General features: G+C 39.5%; 2 protein-coding genes across 2 annotated transcripts in view; one reads left to right on the plus strand and one right to left on the minus strand.

The window, feature by feature from the left end:
* CENPK (centromere protein K) overlaps nt 1-3,212 on the minus strand; it is a gene marked incomplete at both ends in the record, with an annotated part of 23,921 nt that extends 20,709 nt beyond the window's left edge. Inside the window, 2 exons of the mRNA XM_084503082.1 lie at nt 184-270; nt 3,024-3,212. Of these exons, the coding sequence (XP_084359208.1) occupies nt 184-270; nt 3,024-3,212 (276 nt within the window). The remainder of the gene's footprint in view (nt 1-183; nt 271-3,023) is intronic.
* On the plus strand, nt 3,195-16,226 carry PPWD1 (peptidylprolyl isomerase domain and WD repeat containing 1). Its single transcript, XM_084504389.1, has 11 exons — nt 3,195-3,367; nt 4,138-4,240; nt 4,915-5,015; nt 6,080-6,200; nt 8,872-9,319; nt 9,891-10,081; nt 10,548-10,737; nt 12,146-12,327; nt 14,752-14,833; nt 15,260-15,442; nt 15,859-16,226. Exons 1-11 carry the CDS (start codon nt 3,211-3,213, stop codon nt 16,000-16,002), a joined length of 1,902 nt encoding a protein of 633 aa, XP_084360515.1. The 5' UTR covers nt 3,195-3,210; the 3' UTR covers nt 16,003-16,226.
* The last annotated feature ends 3,347 nt before the right edge of the window (nt 16,227-19,573 follow it).

Here is a 19,573-nt window from a genome sequence, read left to right on the forward strand (position 1 = left end):
CCACAAAGCAGTCTTCGTTCCTGCCAGCACATCTACCTTTGGCCTTTTTGAAGGTCTTCTTCCTTTTGTTGTTGTTGTTTCTTTGGAAGGGGTGCAGTAAGCATACAATGAAGGAAGAGGAAATAACAAAAATGCTCAGTACAGTTAACAACAAATATGATCCAATATTCATGATTTACATACCTCTTCCATCTGACTCCAGATACTCTCACATTCATTCAAGAGTTCCTCCCTGGCATCTACAGCACTTGATGCAGTTGATTCTTCAGTCTATTAACAAGCAAATCTAGTGGTTACTATGCAGATCAACAATCGTTATTAACACATGACTGAATCATACCTATGTTAGGTCAAACACGAACCAGAGCAATCCCTTTGAGTACAGAAGTTTTTAGTTAACTCCCCAGTATTTCTAGACAGGACCTAATCATTTAGTAACATCAATTAGCTTTAATATTGCAGCAAAGTTTTGAAATAGTACACTAAAAACATTTTAATTGAATCACAAAGACCTGAATTTTGAAAACTGCTTTGGATCACCTGCATGTTCTTGCTCTTTTTGTTTTTCCTGACAACTTAAATAAAGATACAATGGGAGAATAAGTGCGTATCTTCAAAGCCATAATTTTCTTCATACGTCCACAAAGCTCTTAAGGATAGTTACTTCTGCTCTGTCTTACAGTAAGTGTCCTAATCCATTTCTCCTTAGGACACTTTTCAGATGTTAAACAAAAAGATTTGGAATTCAAGTGTCCTGGGGGTTGCTAGAAAAAAACAAACAACAAAAGAACCTGAAAGATATGCAGGCAACTAAATAAAGAGAGCATGGATGGCCAGCAGACAAGCATCAAGGGTTAAGTTATAAAGTTTGAGAGATGGTTGGGTTAAGTAGAAACACATACATATTTAAAAATGTGATCCCAATTAAGTCTAGAGAGAGAGACATTAAGTGACAATAGCAAGTAAGAGAAAAAAACAGAAAGGCCAAATTGGCACTCAAAGGGATTTTTTTTTAAGAGGCAGGACATTTTTAAAAGTATTTAAGTGGATCACTAAGGCCACCAAATAGGTAAAGATTAAAAAGAAGCATTAATAAACACACAAAGAAGAAATAAGTGTCTCCATCATCTTAATGATGCAAAAATTCAACCTTTTGTTCTTCTTCAGAATAAAAGTGAGGGATCACAGAAAAATATGCTGAAAAAAATAATTTTGAAAGAGTGAAATACTCAAATAGCATTTCCAAAGTTCAAGAATGCCATAGCAGAGTGAATAAGAAAAAAATTAAATAATCATAATCTCTCCCTGAACACTGACAGTATTCTACAGAACTGAAAAGTAGCAATACCTCTACTAAGCCTTCCTGGCAAATTTGTTGCATCAATAATTAAAAACAGAACACTAAGAAATCTGGATCACTGTGATCTGATAAGGTCTAACGAGTACAGTTGTTGCAAAGGAAAATCATTATCTTCTTAACAGTCTTGGAATGTCTCCATAACATGAAAGAGAACTAGCTCACATAATTTATTAAGACTTCTGAAATGCCTCCAGCAAAGTCCCCCCACAGAAAGCTAATAAAGAAGTTAAGCAGTCTTGAGATGCGACTTTTTTTTTTCTCTTAGACCAGAAATTGGCAAGGAGACAAACAGAAATAAAGCTTTAATAGATCTTATTTACGGCAAAAAGCCAAAGCAGCAGAGATGAGAGGGCTTGAAGTTGAAGAAAAACAAAACAAACAAAAAATAACCTTGGGAAACTTTAAAGGGTGTTGACGTTTCCTCCCCCAAAAGTCCGATCCCCATTTCACCCTGGACCTCTACTCAGTAATACAATTCATCAATGTGAAAATATGATATGAAATAACTATCTCTACATACGTAGCAAAAAAAGTTTAAATGATTACAAAGATTTTAACATTGTTGACCTTCAAAACTTTCCCACCTGCTTTTACAGTTACAAAATGTGTATGTTTTGAGGAGATACTATAGGTCTCTCTCTGTACCAGCAACTAAATTCATCTGTGGTCCTTAATACCCTGCTATTAATTTTAACTCTAAATTACATTCATCAGAGTGTCATTCTTTTTTGCATACATCTTTCCTTGTATCATCCAGTTTCCCCTTTTTCTGTATGGTAAGATAAGGTTTCTGTTTGTACTTCATACCTCAGAAATGGGGGGTTCTCCTGCTGTTTCATCAGCTGTGCTGTGTCTTTGCATCGTTATTCCTGCCATGTTATATTCTTTCTTGTTATTCAAGCATTGGCATGTTGTTATTCCTTCTTGCCTCGTATGCAGGCAACACACAACTAGGTAAAACAGGCAGTACACAACTAGGTAAACTTTTTTTTTTTTTTTTTTTTAACTTGGTAAATACACCAATTTCTTCCTTAAAGATTTAAGACCTTCTTAACAAATGTTTAGTTGGTGAAGGAAAATAAACAATTTTTAATTATTTAACATTTTTTTTATTTTATTAAATATAAATCTCCCCTCTCTCCCCCCCCCTCAAAGGGAAAAATGCTTTTACTTCAAGATTTCACAATTTCTGCTATTGTCTTTCACATACAGGTAAGGAATATGAACACAAAAAAGATGCAAATGACACATTTAATTTGTCACGACCCATAAAGACCACACAGCTAAGGAGATCTCCGTTGAAGGCAAGTGAGTTATAGAAATCACAGACTGGTTTGTGTTGGAAGGGACCTCAAAGATCTCCCAGCTCCAACCCCCTGCCATGGGCAGGGACACCTCCCACCAGACCAGGTTGCCCAAAGCCCCATCCAGCCTGGCCTTGAGCACCTCCAGGGATGGGGCACCCACAGCTTCTCCGTGCAGCCTGTGTCTGCGCCTCCCCACCCCCTGAGGGAAGAGCTTCCAACTTCCTCCTTACCCCCAATCCAAACCGCCCCCCTGCGCCATAACCACCCCCCCCCCTCCAACCCTAACGCAACGAACCCCACCGAGAAGCCTCTACCTTTCCTGTGAGCCCCATTTAGGCTCTGGAAGCCCCCCTCACCCCCACGGCCGAGGGGCGAAGCCCCCCTTCTTCTACCCCCACCCCCCGGCCACTACCATGGCGCCGCGGCTCCCTCCGCTGCCCCGGCCCGGCTCCCGCCTGTGCCCGCGCTCGGCGCTGATTGGGCGGGAGCTGAGGGGAAGGGAGGTGGCCGGGCGGGCGGCGCGGGGCGGTGACGCAGCCCGGCATGGCGGCCGCCGAGACGGAGCGCAAGAGGAAGCCCAGCGAGGCGGCGGCGGAGGGCGGGGAGCAGGAGCAGGAGGAAGAGGAGGAGGGGGAGGAAGATGGGGAGCGCTGGGTCGGGCCGCTGCCGGGGGAGGCGGCGCAGGCGAAGAAGAGGAGAGGTGACGGGCAGCTGCAGGGATGGGGCTGGGAGGAGGGTGTGGGGAGCTGGGGTCGGCCTCTGCTCGCAGGTGGCCAGCGGTGGGAGCAGAGGGAATGGCAGGGGAGGTTCAGGGTGGAAATGAGGAGACATTTCTGCTCAGAAAGAGCAGCCAGGCACTGGGACGGGTTGCCCAGGGAGGTTGTGGAGTCACCGTCCCTTGGGGTGCGCAAGGAGAGGTTGGATGTAGTGCTTGGGGACAAGTCACTGAGTGCCTCATCCTTCTCCGTGTCCCAGCTAAACAGGTCTCCCACTGCCTTCATGAGGGCCCACATGTTCGCTAGCCTTCCATTTATCACTGATGTACTTACAGAACCCTGCTTGTAGGACAAGGCCATTGTCCTTTTGGGAAAAAAAAAAATGAGCTGTGGTTGATCTTCTGTGTCCTGGCAGGCCTTTAAAAATTGTGTTGAAATTCTTTCTACGTATTCAGAAAGCCACGGTAACTGGCTTTAAGGTAACCTTAAAGGTGCTCCCCTTTAAAGTAACCTTAAAGGGGAGCACCTGTAAAGGTAAAAGAAGGCTTTGAGTGGCTTTAATCCATCAAGAATTCTGAGCACAAAGCCAGAGTAGAAATCCCTTTTATGTTTGCACAAAGTCCTAATGTTCTCTTTATTAAAATTGGGAGTGAGAGGTATTCAAAGGTAATGATGGTGAACAGAAGCTTAATGAAAGTTTTTCATAAAAACATTCATAAAATACACTTCCTGATTTTCCTTTTATTTTGTTTAGTCCTTGAATTTGAACATGTCTATCTTGAAAATCTACCATGTGCTTCGATGTATGAACGCAGTTACATGCACAGAGATGTCATTACACATGTGGCATGTACCAAGTAAGTCTGTGGTGGTGTTTTTTTTCCCATTATATGTTGTCATCAGAGATACGTTCTTGTATATACTAAGAAGTTTTCAATGCAGAAATTTAATAAAGGAAAGTTATGTGCAGATGTGGCATTTCTAGTTTTTTTGAAAACTGAGTATAAAGGAGAGGACTTATAAGCAAGATAAAAATTGTTTAAATAGATGAAAAAGGGTTCTTAAAATCTGTATTGCAAAGGGCAGTATATACAATAGTAGGAAATACTGAATGCATCTGAAATATGATTCAGCAGAATTGCTTGGGTTGAGATCGTTTTCTTGTGTATCTATTTACAAATATGTGTATATATATGTGTTTTTTTTTTTAATAATAGCAAATAGTATCTGCTGTAAAACCAGACCTAAATGAGAAGTAAAACTTACATAGTAAAAAATGATAGTATTACATATTTCTTAAATTCAGGCTGTTGACCTTTCATAGATGAATGTAGAGCACATTAAAATAATTATTTCTCTTTCAGGATTGATAGTACCCGTTCAGACAGAGTGTTACATTGATTTGTTTGAAGTTCATTTTCTGTACTACCTTACTTCTAGTGTCATAATGCAAATTATTGTCCAAAAGTGGAGTGAAGTATGTGTATTTCTCTAATTCTGTATTTCTGCTTTTCTTCTTTTGTAATTGTAGGACAGATTTTATCATAACAGCCAGTCATGATGGACATGTAAAATTCTGGAAAAAAATAGAAGAAGGGATTGAGTTTGTTAAACACTTCCGTAGCCATTTAGGTAAGAATTTGCTTTTTTGTTTATAGAACTCACCCCTGCTGCCCAAGTTTGAGGAGGAAGTGTAAACAAAAAGGAGAGGGGTTCTGGGACCCGTTTACTGCAGTCAGGGATTAAATGATATCTACGTCTTGTCCTTCATTCCCCTGTCCTGTACATTCAGCCCCCAAACTGCAGGATGAATAGGGTGTGAATAAAACAGGTGAGATGACTCCTGCAGAGATCTCCTACATCCTTTGCAATGCCTTGTGCTCTGCCTGTAGGCAGAATGTCTAGGACAGAGAGAAAGTGTCTATTTAAAAAAGACAAGCAGGGTGCATAAAATCCAGAGATGTTTAAAAAAATGTTACTTTAAGCTGTGGTACCTTCATTATCTGCCATCTGTACTATGCTAAGCATTAAGGTACTCATTGCTATTACAAATGATAATCTGCCTGATGGAAAAAACAGTCTGATATACAGACTGTCACAATAAGAAAAATAATAGGAAATAGTAAAAGTACTGTTTCTGTTTAGAATTTAAAAAAATGTTACGGTAAGTTCTTGATCTTAGCTATTAGCTTCTCATTATGTACAGAAACAAAACACGAGAATGAAGCCTACCAAGTGTAAATAAGTACTGTGAAAAACTTGTTGAAGTCTCAATTGCAGAGTAATTTTGATTATTATGCATGTTAATAGCAGGACTGTAAGAGTTAGCATTCTGCTGCTTTTTGTGTCTTGAGAGCTGCAAGTCTAAGAGCTCATTTTTTGTCGTGTAATAATCTTCTTTTTTTAAAAAAAGAAGATTTTATATTAAAATAATTGTAATCATAATCTTCTGCTTAGGTAGATGGTAACTAGTTTGTCATCACTTACCTGACTGCAAACAGTGATAGGACACAAAACATGTGGTAGTAAAGAAAAAGAAAAACAAAAACCCTTAACACAACTTTTTAGTTCAAAAAAGATGGAGAAACAGCTGAAACAGTTTTAGATGTCTGTATGGTTTTTGTTTTTCTGTGGAGAACTGAAACGAAGAATGTCCCTTTCCTGTGTCTTAAGAGTATGTTACCTTGTTTTAACAGGTGTTATTGAGAGTATTGCTGTTAGTTCAGAGGGGGCGTTATTTTGTTCAGTTGGAGATGACAAAGCCATGAAGGTGTTCGATGTAGTCAACTTTGATATGATCAACATGCTGAAACTTGGGTAAGTTGCTTGGTTCTTGAAAATGTGTAGCATTACAAATGGGAGTCATTTTACATAAGAGCTAAGTAAATAATTCATTCTACCTGATTTTTTTTTTTGCCAGTCAAATGAATTTGAAGAAGTTGAGTTATCCAAAATGATGTATCCAGTGGAGACTGCTTGCCTGAGTGTAGAAAAATGTATGACTATATGTACCCTTCAGATGAGTGAAGTAGGGCTGCACCTGTCCTCAGCATCTAATGTTAAGCAGAAGGACGTGGTGTCTTCTGAAGTGTTTAGCTAGACATCTTTATTTTCTTCCTGTTGTTTGGCACTGAATTTAAAAATGACAGCTAACTAACAGTTCATGTAGAGAAGAAATTGGGCCTGTGTTATTTGTCATCACTTGCTGTCTTAGGGTTAGCAATTTCTTCTTCTGTTAAAAAGAATAGTTTTCCTTAGTCTTGCTATTGTAGAATTGCTGTAGTTACATAGTATGTAGATAAAGAATTTGGGGGTATGTTATTGGAATTATCAGTAGCAGAGGAAAGCGAGGCACACAGCATTGCAGGAATGCATTTGGAAGGTGGGAGGATCAGTGGATGCTATAATAAGAATGGTAGAAATACTGATGTTTCCAAAAGTCTCTTGAATTTTGAAAACATCTATTTCATGAAGTCTATTGTTTGCTGGTTAATTGTGACATTGAGTCAAGGTATAAACTCAAAAATATTTGGTATTGACATAGTTCTTTTAATTGAAATAAGTGCTAAGATTTCCATTGCTTTGAAGGTTATTATAACTACACGATATTTTGGTATTTTTCAGAATGCCCATGTAAATGCTTACGTTAGTACTTTTCTGGTTATGTTATGAATAACATTGTCCGAATAACCTATGTAGCGTATCGGAATTGATTCAGTCTTGTCTGTCTGCTGTGGAAAAATTCAAGTTAGCTGTAGTCATTTGTTTCTACTGGTGTTTTGTACTTAGCAGCCCTGTATGTCACTAAAAAACTGGTAAAACTATACCATGAAATAAAATTAATTTCATATTAAAAATACTTTTATATTTGTTATGATAGTGGCTTTTTTCTTGTTGCTTGAGAATTCAAGGAAATTAAGGTAGATTTTAAACCTATTTTGTATCAAGGATATCCTGATTTATACTTCAAATGTTTTTCTATAGTATATCTCTGACATATCTCTAATAGTTTTTCCTCAGCAGCAGTAATCAAACTCCCCCTGCCTGTATATCTTTTCAGAAATAATTGGGTTTGACCTGAAGTGAACTTTTTAATGAAGAAAAGTATACAACTGTAATACAAGCGTTACTGAGAATAGCTTTTTAGATTTAAGATTCATTGTTTTATCTCCTGCATTAATGCTTATTGAGCATCTGGTTTCTGTTTACCTAAATGAAAATTTTTTAGTGGCTGTTTGCTCAGTCTTACAGTGGTTAATGTAGAATTCATAAATGCTGTGTGGTCTTTTCACCTTGTATTATCTTGTGCTGTCTGCTCTGATAGATACATGCCAGTATGTTTCACAGTTGATTAGCTTTGTCTGAAATTCTTGAGATCCTTTCAGATTTAACTAATCTGTACGGTGTAGCTGTCTGCAGATTCCCATGCTTTATGCTTCCGTAAATGATCTGGAGAAAAACAGGTATTTCTGCAGGAAGCGTGTATAACATTGCACAGAACAATGAGACATTGTATTTATTACCCCCCACCACTGCTTTTTTTTCCCCAATTGTATCCTTCACAGTGAAAATCCAAATTATAAAGTGTCTGTTCTTCATCACGCCTTCAATATCTGTTAGTCTGATAGGATTCTAAATAAGAGTTTCCTGTGGAGACTGTATCATAGAATCATAGAATATCCTGAGTTGGAAGGGACCCATAAGGATCAAGTCCAACTCCTTGTTTTGATGTCAGAGGAGATGTCAGTATCATTCCTTCGTTGCCTGTCATTAGTTCTAGAGTTACAGTTCTTGGAATCTTTGCTTACAGACATTAAAAAAATATATATATGTTTTTATAATGAAACGAAAAACCCTTAGATTATTGGTTTATTGACCATATCTCTGGTTTCTTTTATTTCTAGATTACATTCGTTAGTAGCCAGTGTGTTTCTTCTTAAACATATTCAGAACAGCTACTGAATATACCGTGATTATCTTAATTTTGTTTACATCTGGATAATTAAATTACATTTTTTTTTCAGTTATACTTTTCAGTAGGTATATGGCACAGGTGCAGTTGTCTTCATTTGCACTGAAGCATTAATCACTTAGAGCTGGGAGAGAAATACTAGACTCATAGAAACTGAGTAGCAATCTTCAATACTACTCTGCTATTTATTTGGATTTCTATCCTTTTTCTTCTTTTATACCCACCTACCCAACCTGTGCTGGTTTCTGTCACAGCCTCTTTATGAAACAATATGGAAGCAACAGAAATGGGCTGAACCATCCACTGATTCATGTTGCTTGGGAAAGCTTGGTGATAACACTGCTAGATTTTAGCAAGATAGATATTAGCAAGATGAGTAAATAAAGCTCAAAACTTGCTCCAGGTATTTGATTTCAAATTTATAGCTTATCTTGATTCTTACATGAGTAAAACCATCCGTTCTTATTTCTTTTTTGTTGTTGTTGTTTTTTGTTTTCCTTCCATTCTTTGTTGCAGCTACTCCCCTGGCCAATGTGAATGGGTATATTGCCCTGGAGATGCCATATCTTCTGTTGCAACATCTGAGAAGAGCACAGGAAAAATATTCATATATGATGGACGAGGAAATAACCAGCCACTTCATGTTTTTGATAAACTCCATACATCCTCTCTTACTCAGATACGGTTGAACCCTGTCTTCAAAGTAGTAGTGTCTGCTGACAAATCTGGAATGATTGAGTACTGGACTGGTACTCCTCATGAATACAAATTTCCCAAGAATGTGAACTGGGAGTACAAAACAGATACTGATCTATATGAATTTGCTAAATGCAAGGCATACCCATCCAGTATAAGTTTTTCACCTGATGGCAAGAAAATGGCCACTCTTGGGTCTGACAGAAAAGTTAGAATTTTCCGATTTTTGACGGGGAAGCTCATGAGAGTCTTTGATGAATCTCTGAGTGTGAGTTGGATCTTGCTTCTCTTCTTTGAGACTTTTTCTCTGTTTGACTTCACTAATCGGCACTTTTACCTACATTATCACCTGCTTTTAAAGCTGAACTCCGTTGTTACGTTTTTCTTGCAGAAATGGTTTTCCCTGTTCTCTTCCTTGCCTCTTTCATTGCTTTGCCCTGAAATTAATTCTCACTGATTTATGTTAGCTATCGAGTGATACTGAGCTGTTAATTTTCATTTATGTTTTCATACTGCTAGATTTCCTTTTATTAGAAAGTAATTAGAAATAGTAATTAGTAATTACCATTTCAAGTAATAATTGTAATAATGAAACGAATTTATAGTCTTTCCAAAGCTCTGCTAGACAGCTACATACTTCTTCTTCTTTGCTTGAGCCTAATACAACAGCATGGCTATAAGGTCGTTAAAATAGTATTATTTGTTTTTATTTTAACTCTTCGAGTAGTTTGAGCTGTTAAGTCTTGCTTGGATTCTGTACTTTCTATGCATGTGAATTAGTGTTGAACTAGGTCAGAATTTTGAAGTGTATTAATGTGATTATTATTTTTTTTCTTTAGATGTTTACTGAACTTCAGCAGATGAGGCAGCAACTACCAGACATGGAGTTTGGCCGACGCATGGCAGTTGAGCGTGAGCTGGAGAAAGTGGATGCAGTAAGATTAATTAATATAATATTTGATGAAACTGGACACTTCGTTCTCTATGGAACAATGTTGGGCATTAAGGTCATAAATGTGGAGACTAACAGGTAAGTTTCAGTGGAGATAGATAAGTTTATTTCAGAGTCCATACTTAGTCGCTTATATTTAAAACTCGATGTAACTGGATGTTACTAAGGTTTTTGTTGTTTTTTGAGAACTTTAATTTAGACTGTTGCTTAAAAGTATTCCCATGGTTATTACTGGGTCATTTCAGTTCAAAGCTTAGTAAAATGAGAAAATATGGCAAGCATATTCATATTAAAGTTGAGAGATCTGTGGCTGACTGGATATAGCAAAGTAAATGTGGATCATGCAGTTTGTTTTTTTATGGGGTAGGGAGTCTGACTAGAAAATTACGTAGCAAGTTTGAGTAGAGAAGCATTATAATTACAATTAGTAAAAGATTGTTTCGAGGGGCTTTTGGTTGCTTTACATTTGTTGCAGTCAGAAAAGAGATACTGTCTGACTGTGAACAGCTAACAGTTGTTACACTTTCTTCTTCTTGTACTTCAGGTGTATTCGTATCTTGGGAAAACAAGAGAACATCAGGGTGATGCAACTAGCTTTGTTCCAAGGAGTAGCAAAGAAACATCGTGCTGCAATCACTATAGAGATGAAGGCATCTGAAAATCCTGTTCTGCAGAATATCCAGGCAGATCCAACAGTAATCTGCACAGCATTTAAGAAAAACAGGTTTTACATGGTGTGTGTGGTGTTTATTTAAGTAACTGTATTCTTCTATTGATGTTTTCTCTATATTATTTTTTAATTTTCTATGTGTGCATTTCCCATGCTGGTTGTCTTTAATACTTGCAAACACAACTTTTCTAGAGGTGTCCTTTTAAAATTGCAAGTACATTCTAGAATTTTTAGTTTAAGCTAGCTAAAAATTGTCTAAAAATAGCTTTGTAGCCTCTAATTTTGTTTTCACTATTGCTCAAGTAGTTAAAGAAACTTGGATCCTTTTATCTGTCTCAGTTACAGTTCTCTGAGAAGGGGTGCAGACTTATGGTCTAGTTTAAGAAACTTACACAAGAACATTTATAAAAAACTAATGAGGCATTATAGTGATAAAGGAACAATGATTAGCTAGGTATAAATTATTTAACAAAAATTATTAAATTCTGAGTAGTGTCAGGACTCAGTAGCACTTAGTCCTTTACGGGTAAGTAAAAAAGATTAAGAATTTAGATTTTAGTTCAGATGCAATGAAAAAGTCAAGCAGATCTGGAGTAAGTATATAGTACTTGGTCCGGGATGTGATCAGAGCAAAGGTTAGAGGTCAGCTCTGTTAGAGGTCCCTGTCTGTTGTTAGTTGTGCTTGAATTTGACCGTGTTTTCAGTTGGAGTAAAATAGAATATTTTCTAAACCTTTGTGTGGTTAGTATAAAGTATATGATGGAATATACTACTCTAAACAGTTTAACAAGAAAGGAAAAATACTTATAATCCATATGGAAACATCACTCTTTCTACAGAAAGCATGAGTGCATGGCAAGTGAATGCATGCAGAAAATTATTGATTGTCATCTGATACATAATTATACATAGTTCTGTGGATACTTGTGTATTCTGATATTTATTTTAAGTCTTGCTTCTTTAAGAAGTGCTATAAAATTTTCAGTTCTGAGGTTTCTCCTATTTTAAGTTGAATTTGCGGTTTTTCTTATAGCGTTGCATTAACGTTGCATTGGGATATAACGTTGCATTGGGATAAGAGAATTTAGTTTGACTTTGTAATGAAACCAGCAATTTTATGATGAAACAACAAGTTTTGTCTGAATATAGCAGAACACACCAATTCTCCATTCCTTTCTAAAGAAATGGTGCTGAACTACTACTGTGAGCTTTCTTTGGGAGAGGGCAAGTTTAGAAGATAAATTATAAAATGTTATTTGGTCTTACATGTATCTGTACTGGAATTTGTGACTGGAAATGCTGATAATGAACAACGGCGAAATGCAGTCTCTAAATTCTGAAATGAAAACATTTCAAATCTAGTTGGCTGTCTAGAAAGTTAAATCTTCACATTGATGTCTCGGGTGCAGGGTAAGATAAGGAAAAACAAAAGAGAAATGCAAACTCTAACCTTCAGTTCTTTTGTTTTTCAGTTTACTAAACGTGAACCAGAAGATACAAAGAGCGCAGATTCGGACAGAGATGTCTTTAATGAGAAACCTTCTAAAGAAGAGGTCATGGCTGCTACCCAAGCAGAAGGTCCCAAAAGAGTTTCTGATAGTGCCATTATCCACACAAGCATGGGAGATATTCATATCAAGCTTTTTCCTGTTGAGTATGTATTTGGCAGTTTTTCTGTTACTGTATTTTGCCTTCCTTCTGTGTTTTTTTGGTGGCAGTACCCAAGACTTAACTTCCAAGCTAGGAATGGTTCTTTTCCTCCTCATTTTTTATTTTTCTCATTTCCTGACAGTTTTGTAATACCTCAAGCTACCACAGTGTGGCTCTTGACAAACACTAACCGGGTATGGCAAAAGTAGATCAAAGCATCAATGGGATTTTTTTTTTTCTTTTTTATTTATTGGTTACGGAGCTCTATTCCTAAACTTTTGTTTGTTCTCTAGACCTCAGATGTGGCTAGATCATGATGGTTTGATGTGGCTATGCAAGCTACGTATTTTTTTAAGGCACTGCTGTTTGATTTCTGGTAACAACAGGCAGGGAGAAGGCTGAGGGTACCAGTTCTTTGCCTCAGCCTTCACTATTCAGGCTTCCCACATCTCATTTCCCTGGCCCTCAGGGCAGGGGCTGGGGTAGCAAAATGCCTCCCACTGTAAGCAAAGAGCAGGTTCAAGACCACATGGTGAAACTGAATGGGTACAAGTCTATAGGGCCCGATGCCATGCATGCCAGGGTCCTGAGGGAACTGGCTGGTGGAGTTGCCATGCCTCTGTCCAGCATATTTGAAAAGTCCTGGCAGTCAGGTGAAGTCCCCAGTGACTGGAAAAGGGGAAACATCACTCCAGTTTTTAAAAAGGATAAATAGTACTGTTTGCAACTTCCAAATGTGGCAATTGTATTACATTTTACAGTGTTGCAGATCCTTCAAGAGCAACTTAAAATTCATACTAGCATATAACATTAGTGCAGTGTATATCCCAAACCAGGCATATCATTTATTAAGTGTTTTGTGCATGATTATTGAAGGTCTTGTGTCAGCATTACTCTGTGATATTAGTACATGCAAAGATTTTGTTATGGAACAGTAGATTTATATATGATGCCAAGTTTGCTATAAATTGAAACATAGACTATCTAGGTGTAGTCCATGTTTCTCCAGAAACAGCTTCATGTTTTGTCATGAAGTCAGTTAAGGCAACACAACCTTAATTCTACCCTGTAGGGCTGTTAGTCTTCCATTGCTGTATTAACCGATTTCTCTTTCCATCAAGACTTAGTTCCTGTAATTCTTATTTGTAGCATATATGTTGCAGTAATGGTACAGCATATACTAGTGAGTGACAGGCCAAGCTACGTTACTTATGACTTTTTTCTAATTCTTATGACAGTATCTCAGTGTATTCGCATGCACAATATTGTTAAATTCATTGCAATGTTTTGTAGACATTATTTTTTTAGATTGAACACAAGAGTATTATCAGTCTTGGTTATGGTTATGTTTGTCCTTTTCTAGTATTTCCTTCTGTCTGAGCTTTGAAATGAAAATCTCTTTAAGATAAAAGTGATTCAAAAATTAAAGTACAGAACTGAGGATGTGGCTTTGTACGCCCTTTAAATCTCTGACCATGTGCTTGTAGACTAATATGAATGGCTACTTTTGTACTGCTTAGCAGGAGCTGGGAAAGTACCCTGTCTGTTCCATTAGTTATGTTATTGGTGCTGTTTAACAAGATGCTTTAGAGTATGACTTAAGCCCAACTGATGTTTCTTGTCACAGCTAAAGTAACTCTGCAGCCATGGACTTAACCTGGCTGTTGTCTGGTTTACTGGGAAGATGTGTGTTACTGTAAATCTGCATATGCAGATCTACTGTGGCTACTAGTCCATTTCCTAAAACCAGTGGAAGAACTAGCAAAAAGAACTGCAGCTCTGGTAGCATCTACTCTTGGGGAGATGAGGGGAACACACAACAACAAAAAAATCACAAGGTGAAAGGCTTTGTTTTGGTTTTATTACATCAATATTGAATACCTTTTCACCCTAGTTTGGAACAATGTTTGTCAGTAGTTCCAAAGGAGGAAAACTGGCTTGGTGTTGACTGCAAAGTTGCTCTGTAATACTAAAACAGTGTGGTTTCAGATCTCACTTTTTGTACACAGCACTGGACACCTTACATACATAGCTTAAGAGAATTATAGGGATAACAGTAGTAACACCTTTCTGCTTACGGAGCTTATATTCCTTAATTGGTTTTATGTATTGAGAATATGTAAACAAAAAGCTGGAGAAGGAACATTTGGTCAGTAGTGTCTTGACCTAGGCTTTGAGAAATATTTGGATCCTGACCATGCTGCTGACTTCTTGTGTAATCATGCAACCCTATACTCCTCTCAAGTTTTGTTTCCATCTCTGGGTTTGAGAAAGTGGAAGGCTGGTTCATCCTTATTTGATCACTTTCTAGTATGCTGAAACAGTGCTCAGCACAACAGCATCTCAGTCTCACCTGAAATCTTTATGGCCTTGCCACAATACGGTTAAATATGTATTGTAGCCTGTATTTTCTGTTACCTGATTTTAGGTGCCCTAAAACCGTGGAAAACTTCTGTGTGCACAGCAGAAATGGCTATTACAATGGACACATATTTCACCGTATTATCAAGGTAACTTGTAAAAGTTTTTTTGTTTTTTGTTGTAGGTTTACAGAATGTAACTTTGTGGTCAGCCCTCTCTGTTAAGATTTTTATTTACCTTTTGCACAAGGCTTTCTGGAATGGTTTCGTAGTTTTCTGAAAGGTGTCAACAACACTTGAGGTTCTGACGACCTTTATCACTGCATGAAGCTTTTCAGTAGGTGTCCTGTAACTGACAGGATGGAAGAAATCTCAAAATTGAAAGATTCAGCAAATTGAAAGTTCAGCAATTGTGTTTGAATTGTGATTTAGTTTCATCCCAGAGTGGCATATCTTGTAAAGTGTCTTACTTCTATTGCACTAGAATTAATGAAGCCTAAGTTATTGCAGTTAGCATAAGCCATTTTTGCTTTTTTGTTCTATGGGACGATGTAGTAACATTTAACTTCTGTGCAGGGTTTCATGATTCAGACTGGTGACCCAACAGGTACAGGCATGGGAGGTGAAAGTATTTGGGGAGGAGAATTTGAAGATGAATTTCATTCAACTTTACGACATGACAGACCATACACACTCAGCATGGCTAATGCAGGACCAAATACTAATGGATCCCAGTTTTTCATTACAGTAGTGCCAACTGTAAGTAATATTAAAAGTTTGCCTGGTATAACTGCATAGTAAAAACACAGTAACTTCTCTGGTAGAAAAAGGAACACAATAAGCTTTGCTGAAATAACTTTTTCTTGTTATTTTGCAAGTGAATGCTACACACAAAGATGTACAATGTGTAGGCTTCACTGAAACAATTATCTAAAAATAAGAAGGTGCTGTGATCACATGACCTTTTGACTTGGGGAGTAAGGGCCTTACCCAATTCTTAGTAAAAGACTTTTTTGCAATTGTTTATTACTAGAATATTTTAGATTAATGTATGTGTTCAGTTTAATAGTCTTAAGATATAAAGTATATCCATGTTCACTTATTCTAGGTCACTTTCTTCTTTGATTGGTACCTAACCTACATGTACGTCTTTTCTTTCTCCTCCTGTACCTCAGCCTTGGCTTGACAACAAGCACAGCGTGTTTGGACGGGTGACTAAAGGAATGGAAGTTGTTCAAAGAATCTCAAATGTAAAAGTCAATCCCAAAACCGACAAACCCTATGAGGATATCAGCATCATTAATATCACAGTGAAGTAAGCTAAGACTTGAGGGTTCCAACTTGAAAAGGAAAACCTCAGCACTGTGGGACACAGAAAGGACCTAGAATGAATAAAAACCTTTTTGATAATTCCTGGATGTAAGAAGTGGCAGGACAAAGCAAACACCAGTTCTACCATTTTTCATGTACCTGAAGTGCCCAAAGCGTGTATTTCTGGTAACTCTGTCTTTTAAAGTAAAAACATTTGCTTGTTTCTTACAAAGTCTCCTGTTTTTCTTGTCTCTTCTATGCAAGATTGAAGATGCAAGTCTTTACCATGGCTTATGATAGTGTTTTTAGAATATAATCAAGGTATAGTTTGTACCTTTCTGGTATTTATTTGCATCTTCCATGTCTAAACCTTTTTACGCTAGTGCCATCTTTGACAGAGGAAGAGGTCAGAACCCTTAGGCTATGTATGTATTGCCAGCACTTGTCCTTGTGGGGGACTTCAACTTCCTGGACATATGCTGGAAATACAATACAGCTCTGAGGAAGCAGTCTAGAAGGTTCCTAGAGTGCGTGGAAGACAGCTTCCTGAAGCAGCTGGTGGGTGAGCCTACCAGAGGGGGTGCCTCACTCTGTTTGCTGTTCACAAACAGAGAAGGACTGGTGGCAGATGTGGTGGCTGGGAGCTGTTTTGGGTGGAGTGACTATGAAATGGTGGAGTTCTTGGTGAAGTCAGGAGGGGGGTCGGTGTAACTGCTGTCTTGGACTTCCAGAGGGCTGACTGTGAGCTGTTCAGGGCATTGGTAGGGAGGGTCCCTTGGCAGTCAGTCCTGAAGAGCAGAGGGGTCCAGAAAGGCAGTCTTAAGGCACAGAACAGGCTGTCCTTGTGTGCTGTAAGGTGGGCTGGTGGGGAAGAAGACCCCATGTGTCTGAATGGAGAACTTCTGCTGAGTATCTGGGAGAAAAAGAGTTCATATCCGGTGGAAGAAGAGACAGGCAACTAGGGGAGAGTACAAGGAAGGTGCCCGCATATGCAGAGAGAAAGTCAGAAGGCTAAAGCCCAGCATGAGCTCAACCTGGCCACTATGGTTGAGGACAACAAAAAATGTTTTTATAAATATATTAACGACAAGAGGAGGGCCAAGGGGAATTTTCATCCTTTATTGGACACAGGCGGGAACACAACTACTGAGGTAAGGAAAAGGCTGAGGTTCTTCAATACCTTCTTTACATCTGCCTGTACTAGCCAGACCACTTATCCTCAGGGTACTCAGCCTCCCAAACTGGAAGTCTGGGATGAAGAGCAGAAGAAACCACCCACAGTTCAGGTGGAAACAGTTACAGACCTGCTGCTCCATCTGGACTGTCACAAGTCCATGGGGCCAGATGAGATCCACCCAAGGGTGCTGAGGGAGTTGAGGTGATTGCTGAACTGCTTTCCATCATCTATCAGTGGTCATGGTCATCTGGAGAGGTCCTGGATGACTGGAGACTTGCTAATGTGGCGCCCATCTACAAGAATGGTCATAAGGAGGGCCTGGGGAGCTACAGGCCTGTCGGCCTGGCCTCGGTGCCAGGGAAGGTGATGGAACAGGTCGTCTTGCATGCAATCACACAGCATCTGGAGGACCACTGGGGGGATCAGGTCCAGGCATCATGGGTTCATGAAAGACAAGTCCTGCCCAGCCAACCTCATCTCCTTCTATGACCAGGTGACCTGACTGGTGGATGAGGGAAAGGCTGTTATGGAGTCTGCCTAGACTTCAGCAAGGCCTTCGACACGTCTCCCACGGTCTTCTCCTGGAGAAGCTGGCAGCCCATGGCTTGGACAGGTACACTCTGCTGGGTTAAAAGCTGGCTGGATGGCCCAGAGAGTGGTGGTGAATAGCGTTAAATCCCACTGGTGACCAGTCACCAGTGGCGTTCCCCAGCGGTTGGTGTTGCAGCCCATCCTCTTTAATAACTTTACTGATTATTTGGATGAGCGAATTGAGTGCACACTCACTAAGTCTGCAGACAACACCAAGCTGGGGGGAAGTGTCAATCTGTAGGAGAGTAGGAAGGCCCTGCAGAAGCACCTGAACAGGATGGGTCAATGGGCAGAGGCTGTGGGATGAGGTTCAACATGGCTCAGGGCCGGGTCCTGCCCTTTGGCCACAACAACCTCATGCAGCGCTACCGGGCTGGGGGCAGAGTGACTGGAAAGCTGTGCAGAGGAAAAGGACCTGGGGGTGCTGGTCGATGCTCACCTGAACACAAGCCAGCAGTGTGCTCAGGTGGCCAAGAAGGCCAGCGGCATCCTGGCTTGTGCCAGGAATAGTGCAGCCAGCAGGAGCAGGGAGGTGATCGTCCCCCTGTACTCTGCTCAGGTGAGGCCGCACCTCCAGTGCTGTGTTCAGCTTTGGGCCCCTCACTACAAGAAGGACATCGAGGCCCTGGAGTGTGTCCAGAGCAGGGCTACGGAGCTGGTGAAGGGCCTGGAACACAAGTCCTAGGGCACTGGGGGTGTTCAGCCTGGAGAAGAGGCAGCTCAGGGGGGACCTTATTGCTCTCTGCAGCTCCCTGAGAGGAAGGTGTGGGGAGCTGGGGGTGGTCTCTTCTCACAGATAACTAGTGATAGGAGCAGAGGGAATGGCCTCAATGGTGCCAGGGGAGGTTCAGGTTGGAAATTTGGAGACATTTCTGCTCAGAAAGAGCAGTCAGGCACTGGGACGGGTTGCCCAGGGAGGTGGTGGAGTCACTGTCCCTTGGGGTGCTCAAGGAGAGGTTGGACGTGGTGCTTGGGCACACGGTTTAGTGGGTGACATTGGTGGTAGGGGGCTGGTTGGACCAGATGATCCTGGAGGGTTTTTCCAACCTTAACAATTCTATTATCAACAATTAGATTGTTGTGTATGTTTTATTATGACAATATATAATCTTCAGAGATAGTCCACATTTATTTGGACTGAATGAGCAAGTAATCAATTTATGCAACGGCAGCTTATAAAGTGCTGTGCAAAATGTGCCTTTTTTTTTTTCTTTGAATGCTTCCTTTCTCATTGTTTTAGCCTTGTGAATCTCTTTTTGGCCTGATTTTTACTTAAAAGCCTACAACCACCACCAGTTCTGCTGAAAAACTCATTTGAGATAATTGCTATGATTTTTTTCAAACTAAGCTCATGTCCAGTGTTTTGATGTAGTCCTTAGATACCTTTTAAAACTGTTGTGAACCTGTGGCTAAATGGGACCCTATATTATAGTGGATAGTTAAGTCTACTGTAAATAATGTAGTGTTAACTTTGAGTGTTTATGTTCACTTAACACCATAGCACCCCGGAGTTTCGAACTGTGGTAAGTTCATGAAAACAGATAAGTGATAAGCAAATTCAGTCCCTTGAAAGCTGTTACCCCGAGGAGGCTTACTTTATTGAGATAAAAGGCTATCTTCAGGCATCAAACAAGAACATTATAGTATGTTAGATGTAGCACACCTCTGGTCTTAGATAACTATCAAAAAGGGGCAAGTTTATTAAAAGAAAGCTAGATCTCCAAAAGTTTTAGATAATTTTATTGAAAAAAAAACAAACTCATTTTTCTGGACAACTCTACAGCTCATGAATTGTTTCCATTAAAAGAGCC

Source organism: Aythya ferina, assembly GCF_964211825.1.
Source record: "Aythya ferina genome assembly, chromosome: Z".
Taxonomy (NCBI): Eukaryota; Metazoa; Chordata; class Aves; order Anseriformes; family Anatidae; genus Aythya; species Aythya ferina.